At 43.9% G+C, this 19,919-nt stretch overlaps 1 protein-coding gene across 2 annotated transcripts in view; it reads left to right on the top strand.

The window, feature by feature from the left end:
• Positions 1–19,554, top strand: part of MAT2B (methionine adenosyltransferase 2 non-catalytic beta subunit) — a 36,644-nt gene extending 17,090 nt beyond the window's left edge. For both annotated transcript variants that reach the window (XM_069970758.1, XM_069970749.1), the window contains exons 2-7: positions 5,850–6,041; positions 8,234–8,348; positions 10,220–10,372; positions 10,470–10,663; positions 12,985–13,098; positions 18,478–19,554. In XM_069970758.1, coding sequence (XP_069826859.1) covers positions 5,850–6,041; positions 8,234–8,348; positions 10,220–10,372; positions 10,470–10,663; positions 12,985–13,098; positions 18,478–18,648 — 939 coding nt within the window. In that variant the 3' untranslated portion in view covers positions 18,649–19,554. The remainder of the gene's footprint in view (positions 1–5,849; positions 6,042–8,233; positions 8,349–10,219; positions 10,373–10,469; positions 10,664–12,984; positions 13,099–18,477) is intronic.
• The last annotated feature ends 365 nt before the right edge of the window (positions 19,555–19,919 follow it).

Genomic DNA, 19,919 nt, shown 5'->3' with positions numbered 1-19,919 from the left:
TTCTAAACAAGTCAGACCTGTTCAGTTATTTTCTAACTGTACTGACATGAACTTACTGAGGCCTGTAGCATCTATATGACAGCTCCTACACACTGCAGCCCTGCATCCAGACCCTATGCAGTTTTATATCACCCAGTACAGCTAAGACTGGCTCTCTGGATGCAGTTTAATGCGTCCATTTTTCCATTGATTTCCATTATTAAAGAAAGGATCAAAATGCATCCATTTTTTTTTTAAAGTGCGGTCAGCTATGTTTTTGTTAATGTTAAAAAAAAAAAAAGAAATGGATGCGTTTTGATCCTTTTGTTATAGTGGAAGTCAGTGATAAAACGGATGCACACAAATGCATCTCTCTTTCTAAACGTTCTTCATCTGTTTTTTGCGAAAACGTAGTGCAGGCCCTATTACACAGAATGATTATCTGCCATTATGGCCAATAATCGTCCTGTGTAATAGAAGGCAACGATCAGCCGACATGAACGATGTCAGTTGATCGTTGCAGTCGTTTGTCTTGCAAAATTGTTGCTTCGTGGAATAGGAGCAGCAGCAGCAGACCACTTCCCCATGCCATGCCCCATGTCTACCCCAATAGCTGGGTGATGTTGCTAATAATCCAGACACCATTGTGTGGCAGATAGGGAGGAAATGGGGTTCACAAAGTTTCAGCCACATTCAGAACACAAACATGGACACCCGGCCTCACAGCTGATTCAAAATATGCTAATTCTTCATACTGTACAGTATATTGCACACAGTAAAATCGTTTATTGAATCGTTCTAATCGCTTATCGAAACGTTTTAATAAAGTCTATGGCACTCTGTTCTGAATATAATAGTATAGAACGCTTTAAAATGAAATACTTAGCTCTCGACACCAAGTTTACCTGCCCCCATGCTTCTCTGAGTCCTTGCTCAGTGACGGCCCACTCAGCCAATCAATGGTTGCGGTGGGATAGCACAGTGATTGGCTGATCGGGCTGTCAGTATGTGGGGACCCAGGGAAGCACGCGAGAGCGCACCAGTGGAACGCAGAAAGGTAAACATGGAGCTACGTAGTGTAAATAGCTAAGTCTATAGGACAATATTTTCGCAGCAGGATTTTAATCCGCATGGACTTTATTGAAATTGATATCCGAGCAGATTTCACTGTGAGAAACTAACAGCGTGAAATGCGCTGCAATATGGTGTGTGTGAATCTAGCCAACAAAAGGGCCTAGGAAAGTTGCAATCTACCTATGTACCCATCTTTCTTTCTACATGGTAGTATACACTTACATGGAGGCCCTAAGCATCTCAAGTGTTAATAAAAGGTGATGAAATGGCAGCCTTGCGCAAGATCCTGTAACACATTCCAGTATACAGTATATAGAAGCACATATCAGTATGTAAAGAGTTCTGATCTATATAAAGCACAGACCTCAGGGGACCCATCTCCAGCAGAGGACACTACCTGTTTACTTATATCAGGAAACTTCTATGTATACAGTGCATATAAGCAGAGCACAGCCACAGTCTCCAATGCACTGACTATGTGCAATAATGTACCGGGCGTTTCCTAATATCAGCGTTTTCAGTGTCTGGCACAGTTCCCTGTGTTAATGCTTGCAGGTTTTTTTTTATTGTAGCAGGTCTGACTCTACTCTGTAAATACTGTGTAGAGCCATATTGAAATAACATTTTAAACCCTTGGTTGAAGGGTTTACATGCAGTTTTCTTTAGCTGAAGTCACTATGGGCATGTTATGTGGCAGCTTTAAAACCAGCATGCATTGAAGATATAGTTTTAGCAGAATGGGATTGTGTTACTTGACATATTTGGTATGTTACTACATCTGCATATTTTCCCTTTTTTACATCCACAAGTCATGGGACCGCAAAGGATGAACTTCATTTTAATGTGTCCATGTCATAAAAAAAAAATGTAACATGTCACAGACATAAAAAAAAATTTCATTAGTCAGGGCCTGGGTTCTGAGAGCCTCATTGACGTCAGGGAGAGGCACTTCTCTCCCCACCTCTCACCTTGCTGCAGAAGAAAGTCCATAGAAAGATGAGGAGAGAAACGAGGGGAAGACTCCTTTCAGTCTTAGCCCTCACACTCAACAGATAATTTCTTTTTATGTAAATCTATGAAATGTCTATTTTTTTTTTTTTTTTTTTTTAAATGATGGTAACTTTTTCAAGGGGTTTTCTGATTTAAAACTTACTTGCCCCCTATTTCCCTGTTTGACCTCCGTGACACCCCCCTCCCCTTGGTGATGCGGCAAGACTTGTTTTTGAAGGAGGCACGTGGAGGGAGGAGTCATATCAGTGAACTGGGGGCAATTAAGAAATTTGATGGGGTGGGAGGGGGGGGGGCTGTTCGACCTCTCTGCCTCACGCCAATCTCCAGTTCAGCCCCCAGCTCCTTTGTTTTGAATACAGCTGTGGGTCGCCACATAACCCACAGCAGGGCTCCAGATGGCGACCAAAATGGTCGCCAATGCGACTGACTTTTTGCAAATGGCGCCCAGATTTATTAATCTGGGCGCCATTTGCGACTGGCCCCGGCGGCGGCGCGCTGTCTCTTTAAGATGCGCGGCTGATGCGCAGCTGCCGGGGGTGTCCCGTCCTATCCCCGGCAGCGCGGCGCATCAGTGAGCTGCCTGGGGCCCTGACTTCCGGCACAGGAAGCGCACGTCAGAGACGCTTCCTGTGTCAGAAGTCACAGCCCCGGCGTACAGGAGCTCACTGACGCGCCGCGCTGCCGGGGATAGGACGGGACACCCCCGGCAGCCGCGCATCAGCCGGGGACAGCGTCCGAAGAAGAAGAGGATCGCCGGGGGAGCGGGTTGTCAGGTGAGTTTGTGTGTTTGTTTTTTTTTAAATATTGCTTAGCATGGGGGGAAGAGAAGGGGGGGCATCTATAATGGGGGGAGAAGAGGGGCCATCTTCAAGGGGGGGAGAGGGGGCCATCTATAAGGGGGGGAGAAGAGGGGGCATCTATAATGGGGGGGGGGAGAGGGGCATCTATAAGGTGAGGGGGTATCTATAAGGGGGGGAGAAGAGGGGGCATCTATAATGGGGGGGAGAAGAGGGGGTATCTATAATGGGGGGAGAAGAGGGGGCATCTATAATGGGGGGAGAAGAGGGGGTATCTATAATGGGGGGAGAAGAGGGGGTATCTATAATGGGGGGGAGAAGAGAGGGTATCTATAATGGGGGGGAGAAGAGGGGGTATCTATAATGGGGGGAGAAGAGGGGGTATCTATAATGGGGGGGAGAAGAGGGGGTATCTATAATGGGGGGGAGAAGAGGGGGTATCTATAATGGGGGGGAGGAGGGGGCATCTATAATGGGGGGGAGGAGGGGGCATCTATAATGGGGGGGGGAGAGGGGGCATCTATAATGGGGGGGGGGAGAGGGGGCATCTATAAGGTGAGGGGGAATCTATAAGGGGGGGAGAAGAGGGGGCATCTATAATGGGGGGGGGGGAAGAGGGGGTATCTATAATGGGGGGAGAAGAGGGGGCATCTATAAGGGGGGGAGAAGAGGGGGTATCTATAATGGGGGGGAGAAGAGGGGGTATCTATAATGGGGGGGAGAAGAGGGGGTATCTATAATGGGGGGGAGAAGAGGGGGTATCTATAATGGGGGGGAGGAGGGGGCATCTATAAGGGGGGTAGAGGGGGTCATCTATAAGGGGAGGGGGCCATCTATAAGGGGAGGGGGCCATCTATAAGGGGAGGGGGCCATCTATAAGTGTAGGGCAAACTGGCTGCAGACACTGGGAGATAGATATATGCACAATTATTATTATCAGGGCCCCTCAGGTGTCTGTATTGTAGGGGGTCACTTGCATTAGTCACTAGGTGAGAGATATATCTATCTATATACACATCTTGTGGGGGGTCACTATGGCTGCAGTCATAAGTCTAGCTCAGTATGTATAGACTGTTGCAAGCTTTTAAAGGGAACCTGTCACCCCCCGTGACGGGGTGACAGGCTCCCAACCCCCCGTTAGAGCCCCCTATACTCACCTCATCGCGCCGGGTCCCGCTTCTGAAGATGGTCGGGTCACGGAGATCTCAGCCGCTGCAGCCCGACGCGCACACTGAGAGATGAGTCCAACACCCATAGAGAATGACGGAGCGCTGGACTCTCCCGTCATTCTCTATGAGCGTTGGACTCATCTCTCAGTGTGCGCGCCGGGCTGCAGCGGCTGAGATCTCCGTGACCCGACCATCTTCAGAAGCGGGACCCGGCGCCATGAGGTGAATATAGGGGGCTCTAACGGGGGGTTGGGAGCCTGTCACCCCGGCACGGGGGTCGACAGGTTCCCTTTAAGTTCAAGTTCAGAAGAGTAAGCCTCATTAAAAGGCTAGCCAAGTGAGGCTGAAGTACTGAGTCAGACTGTATATGGTTGTCAGACTGTATATGGTTGTCAAGTTGCAAGTTTCCATGTTGAACGTTTTCAAACTAAGAAAAGAAAGAATCTAAAGGAGGAGGAGGAGGATGCTGCTGCGGCCTCTGCACACAGTAAGTCCCATTTAACATAACATTAATTTTACATGGTTTAAAATGTTGGCGACCAAATATTCTATTTGGCGCCTAAATTTTTCAGGTTAGGAGCCAATGGCTCCTAGGTAAATTTTTTAGTCTGGAGCCCTGCACAGCTCTATCCATTCTCTTCGGAGCTGCCAAAAAGAGCCAAGTGCTGTACTTGTCTCGGCTCCATAGAGCGTGAAAAGGGCCACAAGTCACATGCCAATCCGTGGTTGTACTCAAAACAAAGGAGCCAGGGGCCGATCTGGAGATTGCCAGGAGGCAGAGAGGTCAGACTCTCCTTTTCCCTGCTATCTCTTAATTATCCCCCAGTTCACCGACAAGGCCCCTCCCTCCACGCACCTCCCTCAAATACAAGTGTTGCTGAGACACCGAGGGATGGGGATATTGGTGCACTGGGGGTGCTAAGCCGCCTGCCTGCAGTGCATCGGGCGGCCCTATTTGCATATCAAAAACCGCGCACAATTTATTTCTTTCGGTAAGTGGTATAATCACTTTACGTTTTAAGGCACTTTCCCCTTTACCTCGAACATCAATAAATTTTGCACTGAAAGCCCCTATGGGGAAAATACTTTAGGTAGATGTATTAACATTGATAAACCAGTTTCTTGTGTGCACCACATCTTTAGACGTTTAAAAAAATGCTTGGGCAGACCTAGTATTTTTTTCTGACATCTTTCTTAACGCACAGCTCTAGCCTTCAAGCCATCTTTTTCAACATTCAGACATGTCAGAAAAAGTGACACGGTGGACTTTTTAGCTTTGGCCTAGAGCAATCTTCTCAGTGTATTTATAGCAGAAAACAGATAAATCTGCCTGAATGTTGATAAGCGTACAGTGATCTGTTCAGTGACTCATCGTGTACTTACATGCATATGAGATTACCTCAGGAAAACAAGTGCCCTCCATATCTCCAGAGCTGTCCATTCTCATTACTGGAGTTATCGGGATGGTCGGCAGATATAATAGGTGAACAAACAATAAAACATATTCAGAAAACTTCCACTCATGAAGGGGGAGGGGGGGTTGTACCTACTGCTGTGAGAAGTCAGGGGAGTCGGTGTAGCCTTGAGGTTATTCTCCTCTTCTTCCTCCTCCTCCTTCTCCTCATGCCCATGGTCTTCAACTTATTCTGGTGTATTGAGGGCGGCCTTGGGAAAATATTGCTTGTGAATTTCTCATATTTTCCATTCATAAACTGAAGATTACAAGAAATAAGAATACGGATGGTAAAGCAATCCACACAGATTTATTGCTGAAATTCATGTGTAGGCACTATTGTAACTACAGTGTTTTGTGTTGTAGGATGATGTTGTTCCCAGCAGAAGAGTCTTGATAACTGGGGCTACTGGCCTTCTCGGTCGAGCTGTATACAAGGAGTTTAAGGACAACAGCTGGCATGTACTGGGCTGTGGGTACAGCCGGGCCCGACCTCGGTTTGAATGTCTTAATCTGCTGGATGCGTCTGCAGTGAAAGAATTGATTCAAGACTTTAAGGTAAAATATTAAACCAGAATGTTATAAGAGGGGTTGTCCAGGCAGCTTTTGTGTATACATATATGCTTGGGGAGGCAGTAGCTACAATCATTACCAGACACTTTTTTTGCTGGTATTACTATGCTCTGGTCCCTGCTGTGTAGCTCTTTTCCAATTTGGGGAGGTGACATTGCAGGCCTGCACAGCCAAGTAAGCAGCACGTATACAAAGAACTCTGTGCACACCACAAAAATATATAAACAAGAATAACTTTATTGAAAGGCAGCTCCCAAAAACACATGCCTAGCAACACCCTGAAATAAAGGGTGTGCACCCCCACTGAATGGAAATACGGGTGACAGAGCCTATGAATGTAAACAATGGTGCTCAAGAAATAGGTGCAATACAACCTGTAGCAAGGCTCCCCCAGGCAATCAATGGGGAGATGATACCCCACGTGTTACGCTGCCACCCTGCAGCTTTCCTTCCCTTTCCTTTCCTTTTAGTGGCAGCATTATGGATCAACAAAGCACCTCTACTGCCACAAAAGTTTGCGACGAAAACTGCACAGCTCCAAGTCCCGCAGTTCCCGATCCTCTGCTCTGTTTTAACACTGGTGAACAGCGCTATGCAGATCAGGGTTATCCCTCTGGTGCTGATTGCTGAGATATTGCTGCTTTACTTCATGTTGAGCTGCAGTAACACAGCATTATCACTGTACAATGTAAGAAGCTGACGCTTCCACTTCCACTGTTTACATACAGGTGCTTTAGCTCGTCCGAAAAGCCATTATTTATTTTTGCCTGAAAAACTCTTTAAAGGATAAATCCGACCATTTTCATTACCTAACATTACAAAAAAGCATTGCTTACCTCTCCCTGGGTCTGTGATGTGCTATCTGACATGTTTTGGGACCCTCAGCAGAAGGCAAAATCCACCGAGTTGTGATGATGTCACGACACTGAGGAAAATGCCCCTTCCAGCTGATGGACAGCCTGCTCAGCCAATCAGTGACTGGAGCGGTGTCCCACCCAGAGTGGCTGAGCAGGCTGTCCATCAACCAGGTGGTGACCTCTCCTCTGTAGAAGATCATGGAGCCCGGGAGGGGTCCTGCAGCAGCGATCCAGTGCAGAAGAGGCAAGGAGAGAGGTGAGTTAGTATAGCTTATGTTCCCTTTTGTCCCTGCAGTTTTTCTTTTTTTTTTTTTTTTTCTTGTGGTTGGACTTCTACTTTAAAGTGTACCTAAGTGTCGTTATAACTTTAAAATCTGAATGAACAGTAGATGTGAAATAAAGCAAGTTTACAATTTACATTCATTATTTTTTCTTTGTTATCATGCTGTAAAACAAAGCTGTACTCACCAGAAATCCAGGTCCAGTCTCCTCAAAGCAGATTTTTAGTCTTGTGTTGGTTGAAAAAAAAAAGAAACTAAAGTCATGAAGTCCTGGCCAGTACAGAGTGTTACAGCTCAATGTGTCCATCAGTGACATGGCTGCCTTCTCTGTGAGCATTCTGGTGACCTGGGAAACACTGGACTTTTTCACAATGTAAACACAGGAAGTGTTTTCCATTAATTACTAAAAATAATGAATGTAAATTGCAAACTTGCTGTATTTCACATCTACTGGTGATTTAGGCTTTGAAATTTATTATGACAGGTACGCTTTAAGGCAGCGCTCCCAACATTGTGTTGCTATTCATGGCTGCATGCTGTCCAATATTGTTGCTGTAGCTGCCTCCAATCCTCCACTATTAACATTTTTTACCATTTAACCTGTTGCATTTTAGCGAGAACCTGTCTTCAAAGTTTTGGTTATTGAGCCACTAGCATGCTTCTGCAGTGCTTTTTACTATTAGGGATAAAAAGAAGCTATAAATCCATCATGCACTATTCACTACTAGCAATCTGGACGTTGCACACACACTCCACTGGGCACAGCTGGACACCCTGTACCAGTCACCACTTGAACTAATAGTCTGATTTTCTTGCTTCTTTTTAAAAGGGCTGATCCACAGAGAAACATGGCTGGTTTAATTGCCCAAACTCTGCCAACGTCATAGTAATAGAATAGTTCTAGAAAAAAGTCTTAGCTACAAAATGTAAGCATGGCTGTAGTTCTCCATTTCACACAGCATCTGATCACAGTTGTACGATCATGTATTTGCAGGAAGTCCATTTTTACTGTAAATGTTTGCATTTGGTTTTTTTTCAGCCACATGTGATTGTTCATTGTGCTGCTGAGAGAAGACCTGATATTGTTGAGAATCAGCCAGATTCTGCTGTCATGCTAAATGTAGGGGCATCGGAAAATCTAGCTAAAGTAGCAGGTAATACATTGGCCTAATTCTAACATGTTGTATATGTTTCTTTCTCACATATATTTGACCTATGCTATAACAATTGCAGTTAGAAAAGTTATCATATACACGGTAAACTTTTCAGTTTAGCATCCTTTTAAAATCCACAGTTTGTTTTAAAATGGAATTTGACATCAGGATGAACCCCTTTAACTAAACGTTTAAAGGGAACCTTTAAACTGAACCATGAGCCAGCAGGGTGGTCCCTAGCTACCCACTCCACCAGGCCCGATTTATAGTTCTCTTCCTGTATGGCTATAGAGAGAGATCAGTCAATGACAATGTGCAGCTAGAAATCATTGGGCTCTGGCTGCCTGAAAGTGATGACCGGTTCCTTTTCATAGATATAAGAAAATAACATATATTGAGTTCCTTGAGCTCCTGCACATCCCTAAAAGATTCTTGTTTAGGGCACCACACAAAGCCTAGCCTTAATAGACATAAACATGCCTGCCTTATTTTCTATAGTTCATCTTTTAGAAGCCAATAGTGGCTAAACCTTTTTGTGAAGCCTGAGCTTGATGATCTTCTGGGGCACATGTGGTACTTGAAAGACACCACTGCAGTTTTTGCATAATCATTTTTTAGATGCCTGAACGCCCCTATCATATAACATCTAGGAACAAACTGGAGAAGGTTCGCACTTCCATATAAGTCAATTCCATTAAAAATTCCAAACAAAATTACAGTCAGAGACACAATCTACAGGTGAGCTGGTTGCGTTTAGATTTTTGTACTACTTATTACATCTACTCCCCAGCCATGTTTTCTTTGTATGTGACTGCTGCTTCTCAGCCGTCAAGGCTCAGAATTTTGTTTGTAATTTGTCAGTAAACATTTCACTGAAAGGTAGTGATGGGAACACTGAAACTTGCACCTATGTGAATGCACTTTTCCGGCCTGTAAAATGTGATCTGAAATGTGGCCTTTGCTGCTCTAATTTAGAGGTTTCTGTGTCTTAAAAAACCTTATCAGTTTACTAGTAGGAGACGTGATCCATCACAAATATTGGTGTAATTTTACTTTTCATACATCAAAGGGATATTCTGCTCAGGTAAAATATTTGTTAAATCACCCCCCTCCCGGAGACTAACAATTTGTTCCTCATCTTTTCAGTCTCCTTTCCCCAGTTTTGAGTCTGCTGATTTCTGCTAGAGACACAGAAATGGGCTGTTTACTTTGTCTCCACTCCCCCCTCTTTCTTCCTCCCTTCTGAGACAGCTCATGTATACAGCCTCCATGGCCGGCTGTTTCTGCACCCTGTAATGCTGGGTTAATCTCATGACAAGTTGCTGGTTACCTCACTGTGATTTCCCCCCCCCCCCCCCACACACACACACACAGAGTACAGAGACAACCGTCCAGGGACTCTGTTTACAGGAGCTATCTCGGAAGGGGAGGAGGGAGATCAGAACAGAGATGGAGAGAACAGCTCACACACAGTTGTCTGTGTCTTCAGCAGAAAGCAGCAGCTCAACTATAGAAAGGAGACTGAAAACATGTGGAAGTATGGAATGAATTGTTAGTCTCAGGGGGGCTGATTTAACATGTATTTTACCTGAGCGGAATACCCCTTCAATTTAATCTAGTTATCAGAGTCTTACTATTTATAGTAAGAAAATTCAAAAAGTTAATGTGCCAAACTAGATTTGCTCACAGCTCCTTGAGAAATAACTTATCAAAATGTGCAAAATGCCAGACTCGGCGTTTTGTTTTTGACAAAGTAGATAAAGTTGTCTATTGAAATCACTTGCTCTTTGCCCTGGCTGAGCTAGACAAGCATATTCATATTCTGCTATATATGCAATATATTATTTTCTCCTTTTTTTTCTGTTGCAAAGCTGCCGCTGGAGCGTTCCTTATCTATATTAGCTCAGATTATGTTTTTGATGGAACAAACCCTCCTTACAGAGAAGACTCTGTGCCCAATCCTTTGAACCTTTATGGTAAAACCAAACTGGAAGGAGAACGAGTAGTGCTACAGAACAATGATGGTAAGAACAGGATATTTTAGTAAGTCAATATAAAAAAACATACAGAGACAGTCTAGAGATAGTAAAACAAGTCTTCTACTCTTATGTTGATGGAAAGGTGCCGCAGTGCTCAGAGTCCCAGTGCTGTATGGGGAGGTGGAGAAGATCGAGGAGAGCGCAGTCACCATCATGTTTGACAAGGTTCAGTACAGTAACAAATCTGCCAACATGGACCACTGGCAGCAAAGGTTCCCCACGTATGTGAAGGATGTGGCCAGTGTGTGTCTGCAGCTGTCAGAGAAGAAACTTCAGGTAAGAGTTGAGGAAGATCCTCCACCCACTCAGTTCCAGTCTCACAGCAGATAAATAGCCCCAAGCACATCCTGCTTTGTATATATAACATTTCCCTATTTGCAGATACTTTTTGTACCACTCTTTATTATATAAACTAGGGCAATTCAGAATCTGTAGTGTAGGAGCTAAAGGGATACTCTGCAGAGTTAAAGGAGTAGTCCCATGAAATTGGAAAAAAAGAAGAAAAGCAGGGGGATGCAGGAAAATAATTAAGTCAACTTACTTGTCCCTCTGCCTCCACAGCGCCTCTCCTGGGTCCTGCTGGTGACGGCCAGGTGTCATTATTGGCTAGAATCTGAGTATGTTATGCTCCTGGATTTTCCAGCTGCAACTTCACAGCCTGGCTTCTCAGCCAGTCAGTGACTGGGGTGGTGTCTTGCCCCAGACACTGATTGGCTGAGCGGGCAGTCAATCACCCAGGTAAGTGACAGGTAAGTGACATTGCTGCTGGAAGAACTGCAGGTGGCCTGTGGCTGTTAACAAGACCCGGGAACAGCCCTACGGGGCACGGGGATGGGTAAGAATACTTTGTTTATTTTCCTGCACAATTCAACCCCCACCCCCCGCCGCCGCCTTCCTCTTTTATAGTTTCATGGGACTTCTCCTTTATTTTTATATTTATATAAATATATATATTATTAATTTTTGTGTGTTGTTTTTATCTGTGTGATTTTTGGCTGATATTTACTGTTGATAGTTTGTTCTTCCTTCACTTTCAAAGCAAAATGATCAATTATGACTTTCCTGAGAGCTCAGATTCCACTTGTACAGAAATAGATGAGCTTTTATGTTGCATGAGTGCAATTTAACTCAACAGCCAGCAGAATTTTAAACCTATTAGGGACCAAAGATGTATGTTTTTACTGATTGAGCCTTTTTCCATACACAGGATTATTAAAGGGTTAACATTACAGCTGCCTGTAACATAGAGAGATAAAATACAGAGTGCAGAGATTGCTAATTCCCATTAAATCCAAGTCTTAAGCACATGGATCATTCAGTGCTGTTTATTATATATATCTGAAAGAGAAAGCTCCATAAATCTTGGCACAAATAGGTTTCTGTAAATTCAATCATTTTTCCTCTGAAGATTTATGTTGATCTTAGACGCAAGTATGAATATGACAGATACACTGTGTATCATCATCACTGGCCTAAGATTTGTCTTATATTCTGCTTGCCTGTAAATAGAAGTAATATAAAATAATACTGTGACATGTCATAGAATGGTGTTAAACTGAAGAGGAGCCCAGCAGCTCCAATAGATCCTGGTCAGTAGTAGTAGTAGTATTTGAATGCCCACCGGAAGGCCCAGAATCATAGAACCTGCATTACAAACCCAAGGCCTACCCTCAGATTTCTTTTGCATATTTGCAGCTCCTAAATTGCATAATTTCTCACAGATTAGCCAAATCAGAATCTGGGCAGATTTAATGTCAAAGAGCTCGAAACCATTACAAACCGGTGTCAGAATACATCTGCAGTATCTGAACTATGGCGTGGATTCTCTTTGAAAACAAATTAAATTCCTTATTTACCTAAGAACTGTGTTGGCGAGAATATTTGCAGTTAACCCCTTAAAGGGGTAGTGCGGCGCTAAAAAATTATTCACAGAATATACAACTTTGTAATGTATGTTATGTCTGTGAATCAGCCCCCTTCCCGTGTCCCACCACCCCCGCCCGTGTACCCGGAAGTGTGTGGTGCATTATACATTACCTGATCCGTGTCGCACATGTCCTCCATCTTGTGCCAAACGTCATCTTCGGCCGGCCGAATTGCTGCCGCCGTCCTCCCTCCGCCGCGTCATAAGTGTGCTCAGCCGTGATTGGCTGAGCACAGCTATGCTCAGCCAATCGCGGCTGAGCCGCTGATGACGCGGCCGTGTTTTGCTGGGTAAAAAAGATATAAAGCGCTGGAAGTCCCGACCAGTAGGGAGTGTTTTTTTATTTTTTTTTTACCTATTTATGACCACTTTTACACAGCAGTTGTTTGGTCAGTATTTGTTAAAATATTTATAAACTTTACAGAGAAAAACTTCATAGAAAAATGTGCACCTCTTCTGTGTTTTAGTTTACAAATACCAAATACTGATGGGAATACTGCCTATACTGCAGTTTCCAGTCTCCAAAGCAGAAGGTAATCTTAGGATACTAAGAGAGAGAACTACATTCTATAGATCACCTATGGGTGTCCGTGTCTGAGGTACATGAAAGGGAATCCTTGTTCAATATATCTTCTAAGCAATAATGATAATTTTTTCTCCCCATCAATTCCAGAATCCTTCCCTGAAGGGCATTTTCCATTGGTCTGGGAATGAACAGATGACAAAATATGAAATTGCTTGTGCTATGGCAGATGCTTTCAACCTTCCCTGCAGCCACTTGAGACCAGTAAGTTTTGTAAGATACATACATAACTAGATACAATATAGTGAGAAAGATAAATATAATGATAGTATGTGACTTGCTAACAGTTCAAATAAATGTTTTGTGTGGTTTATCCATTGATTGATTGATTAAAAAATCAGTTATGAAATCTTTTACATTAATTCCAATGGTAGTGTCCCTTGCTGTTATATTTGTGTAAAACCCTCCTAAGTGTAGGAAAACACTAAACAGTTGGTGAATTTATCATTTCTCTCTCTTGTACAGTCGTTCCTGTGTCTTAAAGTAATGTTCTTGGGTCAATCTATAAAACACTGGCTTAATGTATATTAAATTGGTTGTCTATATTCGTTCTATGCTTAACTTAGCTTTCGGTGAAGAGCAACTAGGGCATGAGCACTGTGTTGGAAGCCTGCGTTTGTTGTGACTTTATCACATATCTTTATTTAGTTGCAGGGAGTTTCACCTTGTAGACAATTGTAAATAAATGGTTTCTCAGATTCTTTGGCAGTGTTCAGGGTCATAAAACATGCCCTTGTAGAAGGGAGTAAACTTTTGACAAATAGGAAACAAACTGATAAGTCTTGTTCAAGTATCTGGCTATGTCAGGAATGTGCGCTGCAATGTTTAAAAGGGAAAGTAGTAAAATTGTGAATAAATCCAGCTTTTTTTTTTTACTTAAAGAAAATAAAAATATTTATTCCTCCTTAAAAGTATATTTTCATTTCAGAGAGGTATGGTATATCCATATGATATGCCATAAAGTCTGATAGATATAAGTCCAACCTCTAAAAAAGAGATGCCTCCCCACCCTGACTGGACCAGAGTGTTATAGCTTACTAATATGTTTTTATTTTCTCATTGTAATTTTGTTCAATTTTTGTACAATATAATGGGTGGCTGCTATCCTGAGATATTTTTAACCCCTAGACAACCCATGACGTACAGTTACGTCATAGATGTCTGTCGTCATGGGTCTCTAAGCATAGCAGGTGGGGGCCCTCACCGTTAATGACAGGCTGCAGCGATCACGCTGCAGCCTACCATTAACCCCTTAATGTTTCAATATTATTTATTGAAGATTTTTGAAACAGGTTTTTTTTTCACATCATAACATAAAGCAAACCCCGAATCGGGGAGTCATGCAGGAAAATCAGTACAGATACACGCAGCAGTAAAATGCAGGACATGTCATCAGCAAGAAAGATGTGGAGAAAACAAAACAAGCATATGGTACAATGCAAGATATCACATGTAAAGTAAAGTGGCAGTATGATAATATTGTTTAGACTATAGTATGGGGCAGGAAGCTGCTAGAGGTGATATTCCTTTTAGAATATAGTATACAGTGCGTGTAAGTAGGGTTATATACAAGTGATCATAATAAACAAATATGCTACAAATCGCATAAGCACTCTTGTGCAGGAATAGACTACTTAATGTGGAGTAACAATAAAGTTGCAAAAGAACATATGCGCGTGGTCAAAAGGCGACTGCCGAGCAAAGAGAGCGCTGAAACATAAAAGCATAATGGCAACGTATAATACTAACGACTGTTAGAAACGCTGCATGGGTAAAGGGCAAGAAAGTTCGGTCTAGTTCACAGAGGCATGGGACAGATAATGTAAAAATGGAAATACAACAGTCCAACCAAAATTAGCGTCGATCATATGAGGGGATCCACGAGTTCAATAGGTGCTGACCCTCTTCTGGGCTTCTTACGATGCGCTTGTCATTTCCGCAAAACACCAGCAATTGCGCAGAGTTCATCCTTTTATATCTGATTTGTTTGTCTCTCAGAAATTTGGTGAAGCCAGCAAAGGTTCTACGTTTTTTTAAGGTGTCAGGAGAGAGATCTGCGAATACAGCAACTCCTTGATAAATGTCAGAGAGTGAGTCCATCCGCCTAGTAGCTGTCAGAAACGCATTTTTGATGTGTAAATAATGCACACAAGCAACAACATCTCTAGGTGTATCAAGAGAAAGATATTTGGGTCTAGGGACCCGGCGAACCCAATCGACCACCAACTCACCGTTGGGGCATGACGGCAGGACATGTTTAAGGAGGCCTTTAACATGAGAAGGCAAATCCGGAGCGGCAATGGACTCGGGAATATTGCGGAATTTCAGGTTATTACGTCTATTGTAGTCCTCCAATTCAGTAATCCTACTACGTAAGCGAGCAGACTTCTCATCTAGTCGCTGGCAAGTCGCCGACAGAGAATTATGAGATATTATGAGTTCTCCAAGTTTCGTCTCAATTAATAGGACCCTATCCTCCACCAATCTCAGGGAGGAGGTGATGGAGGAAACCATCCGATCCACTCCCTCTAAAAGTGAGTCCCGAAATGATGATAGTAACACTTTGAGAGAGGGAGATGGCAGCGGAGCATCAGACGTTTGTGTAAGATCAGTATGGTCATCTGTGTCTGTTTTCAAGGTAGCAGAAAATGACATAGAGGAGGTACACAAAGGAAATGAAGGTCAGGACGACAGCTGTGAAGAACGTACCATAGGAATGACCCCAGAGATTAACTTGTCAGCAATACTGGTGAATACAGGGGCGTCTGGAGAGAGATTGCTAGTGTGGTGCTTAGTGGTTGATGTAGAATCCGTTTCCTCGGAAAACGATTCAGGAACGATTCATAAATTAGAATAAGAACGCAGTTGTAAGTCGGCAGCTAAAGAAGAGGAAGGAGGGAGTGGGGAGCGAGCAGGAAAAGAGGGAGAGTGACAGAGTTGTTCTGCTGCACTGGATGAGCGCAGCCGACGGGGGTTTGCACCCGAGTTCTTACTTCTCCTGCTCCTCCTTTTAGATGCCTTAGAGGGTTGGGCTCTCTTGGTGCTGCACTATTGAATCGGACACCGGGGGAGCCTCCCACGCTGCCCCTAGGTCTAAGAAGAGAGACACTAACCATTGCTTAGGAAGGGAGCCGGCTCCATCTTGAAGTGTTCTTGCCGGAAGGAGAGAGGATTGAGTCCTCCTGCGTGCAGCTGCTGTAGCTTTCTTTGATGTTGTCCGCATCTTGGGAGGTTGTCCGGTATAGCGGCAGGCCCCAGGGGAAAATCGGATAGAGTTTATGTAGTGGGGATGCTGTAATGCCGTTGTATTTGCAGGAGCTTCGCTGGTAGACGTCCGCTCGCTTCAGTGGCAGACCACGCCCCCATTAACCCCTTTAATGTGGCGTGTAAGTGACAGGAGCAGCTTCTGTCACTTACCGATTGGGACCCCCGCAGCGTGACTGCGGTGGTCCCGATCGTTTTAATGGACCAGAGGTCTCTTGCCTTCCTCCAAGCGGTCTGATCAGCGATCTGCTCATTTAGTCTGCCACAGGCAGGCTCAAGGAGCAGAGCGCCTTTTACACTGATCAGTGCTATGCCTATGGCATAGCATTGTACAGTGTATGCAATCTAAGTATTGCATGTAAAAGTCCCCCAGCCTTCCACACTTAGTGTGTAAAAAATAAATAAAATAAAATAATAAAAAGTGATCAAAATGTCCGATCTACACAAAGATGGTATCAATAAAAACTAGAGATCATGGCACAAAAAATGTCACCCAATACAGTCCCATAAGTGATAAACTAAAACCGTTATAAGAGTCAAAATAGGGCCATTTTATTAATAATTAATTGCTACCAAAAAAAAAGTTTCATAAAAAAATATATATCACGTTAGAGAATCTGTGTAAACCTACATATGGTTGTGTTCAGACTGACCTATAGAATAATGGTATCATGTCACTTATACCATATAGTACATTACGTAGACACAGGAACCCCCCAAAAGGTACAATGTTGCATTATTTTTTCCAATTTAACCAATTTATATTTTCATAAATAATATTTTGGGGTTCCATCATACATGTTATGGAAGAATGAAAGAGGCCATTACAAAGTACAACTATTCCTGACAAGCCTGAAAAAAAACAAGCCCTTACATGGCCATGTAGGTAGAAAAATGAAAGTGCTAGAGCTCTTAGAAGGGGAGGAGGAAAAAAAGAAAATGTAAAAATGAAAATTCTCACTGTCCACTGGATCATTTTGGGCTCTGTCCTCAAAGGGTTAACAGCATTTACAGATATGCTTTACAGGCAACCATGGGCAGGACCTATTTACATGAATAGGAAAAGTTACTTTGAGCGCACTCTGTGACCTGCTTTGCCGACGTGAGCAATCTCTCCTGCTACTATGGTCCTGGAGGGCTCCGATGTCGCCTAGTGACCTTTTTTCCTCTCCATTCGCTTTGGGATGAAATTTTTTCCCTAGATTTTGCGGTTACAGATGCCATGACTAAGAGCCAAGTAGGCTCGAAACGCGTCGGCTATCATTTTTTAGACGTTTGGAATTAATAAAGTGGAATTTTATATGAGCTGGAGGAATCAAGTCTTTTTTTTGCTATGTTAGTGAATGCCCCCCCCCCCCCCCACACACACACACACACACACGCTAGACCCGGAAGTGTAGTGCTCTATACTCACCTGATTCGTGTCGACCCCCGTCCGCCATCTTGTGACAATGATTTCATCGTCAGACGGCCAGCCGAACTGCCCGACCGCGTCATCAGCTGCTCAGCTACGATTGGCTGAGCATAACTGTGCTCAGCCAATTGCGGCTGAGCAGCTGATGATGCGGCAGAGGGCGGCCGCCCGAAGATGACATCATTGTCACAAGATGGCGGACGGGGGTTGACACGAATCAGGTGAGTACAGAGCACTACACTTCCGGGTCTGGTTTGGGTGGGGGGAAACACAGGGAAGGGGGCCATTCACTAACATAACATACATTACAAAGTTGTAAAAGTTCGTAATGTGTGTTATTTAGTGAATAATTGCTTACTGCCGCACTACCCCTTTAAGCCTTGTGCATGATTTCAGGATTTTATAATATAGATGGCAAAATGACAAATTATAAAAAGCATCACAAAAAATTCTTAAAAAATGTTTCACATAAAGACTTGCTTTGGCTAATATGTAATTTTATGATGATACATTCCCTTTAAATGAACACTGCCATTTTTGTCATTCTGCCTGAACCACAAGTCATCGAGGGTGGTCCCTGGTGGCTTCCGCCTGCCCCACTGGCCTTAATTGGTAGCTCACTACTTACTACTACAATACCAAAACTGGGGGAGAGCTATCAGTCAAGGCTGGTGGGATGGGGAGAAGCCTCCAGGAACCACCTTGATGACTTGTGGCTCAGGCGGCGCAATAGTGACGACTTGTTCCCTTGCATCTTATAGTTCATAATCTGGGTGTTTATGGTGCTTGTCCTTTCGACAGTTTTTAGGGTTTCTTTGTGACTTTCATATTGAAGGCTGAACTGAAGGTATATACAAGCAAAGGGAATACAAGCTAATAGGACTATCTTTCTTGTATTTGTTTAGATCACAGATGAACCCGTTGGGGCAACTCCTCGACCCTGGAACCCGCAGCTTGACTGCTCCAGGCTGGAAGCACTTGGCATTGGACAGCGCACACCCTTCAGAGCCGGCATTAGGGAATCCCTTTGGCCATTTTTAGTTGATAAGAAATGGCGACAAACAGTCTTTCATTAGTTTTTTTTTCCCCCTGTAGATGAAGTTAATATTTCTACTTTTTTTTTCTTGAAGAAATTTAGTTTTGTATTGGTGTTGTTAAAACATATACACTGAGAATAAATTGTCAGCTCCTGTTACTTGGTTGTTGGTACATAAACACTTGAGATTATTTCATCATATGTCAGTTTACAGATTATCGACAGCAGTGAATTAGAATAATTTCTGTGATTTATTGTACCTTTTATCCAGATGCTCCTTTTTGTGTGCTGTAAATTGATGTTAGACACTCCAAACTCTTACATACAGTGTTCTACAAAATGCAATCGGGACCCATGGTAATTTTTTACATTTCACCCTGGAAAATACAAAATATTTTAGATAAAGTATTCCTTTTTCATCAAAAAATCATCTCTAATTGTATAAAAGATAAGTATACAATTATCCATTTTGATTTCTGGATTAGCTCTTCCTGGTTTTACTGCAGTCATTGCCTTCTTCCAAGTATTAACACATCTTTCCTGGTGTTGTGATACAACATAGCTCTGCCAATAGTAATTGAATGTACCATCACAGGTACTGAAATTTTTTTTGCAGTACCTGCTCGGCACTGGTGAGGGGATCCCGACGGCATGGCCCTTTTTAGAACACACTGCCCAGTTCCCGTGCTCAACGTCGTTTTCTGCTTGAACTGGCTCAGGGCACTGTGGGCAGGCCCGGAGCCCCCAGTGTGACCATAGCCCCCTCTGCTTGGTGATGTGTCCCCGCTTGATTCTAATGGAGACGTGTCACAGAGAGGAGGGGTTATCACCACACCAGAGGAAGGGGCGTCGGGCCTGCCCCCAGTGCTTTGCTGGTTCCCAAGCAGAACACAGTGCTGAGCACAGGAACTGGGTGGCGCCACCGGAAGTGCCAAGCAGGTTCTGGGAAGAAAAACTTGTACCTGCAGTGAATTTAACTCTCAGATTTTTATTCTCTGGACGTATGAGATGAAGGTCCATATGTTAATGACCTTAAAGGGAACCTGTCACCCCCCGTGCCGGGGTGACAGGCTCCCGACCCCCGTTAGAGCCCCCTATACTCACCTAATCCTGCCGGGTCCCGCTTCTGGAGATGGTCGGGTCACGGAGATCTCAGCCGCTGCAGCCCGGCGCGCGCGCTGAGAGATGAGTCTAACGCTCATAGAGAATGACGGAGCGCTGGACTCTTCTGTCATTCTCTATGGGTGTTGGACTCATCTCTCAGCGCGCGCGCCGGGCTGCAGCGGCTGAGATCTCCGTGACCCGACCATC

The sequence above is a fragment of the Dendropsophus ebraccatus genome, chromosome 1 (genome assembly GCF_027789765.1).
Source record: "Dendropsophus ebraccatus isolate aDenEbr1 chromosome 1, aDenEbr1.pat, whole genome shotgun sequence".
Classification (NCBI taxonomy): domain Eukaryota; kingdom Metazoa; phylum Chordata; class Amphibia; order Anura; family Hylidae; genus Dendropsophus; species Dendropsophus ebraccatus.
The sequence above is the reverse complement of the archived record's forward strand: the minus strand, read 5'-3'. Positions and strand labels throughout refer to the sequence as shown.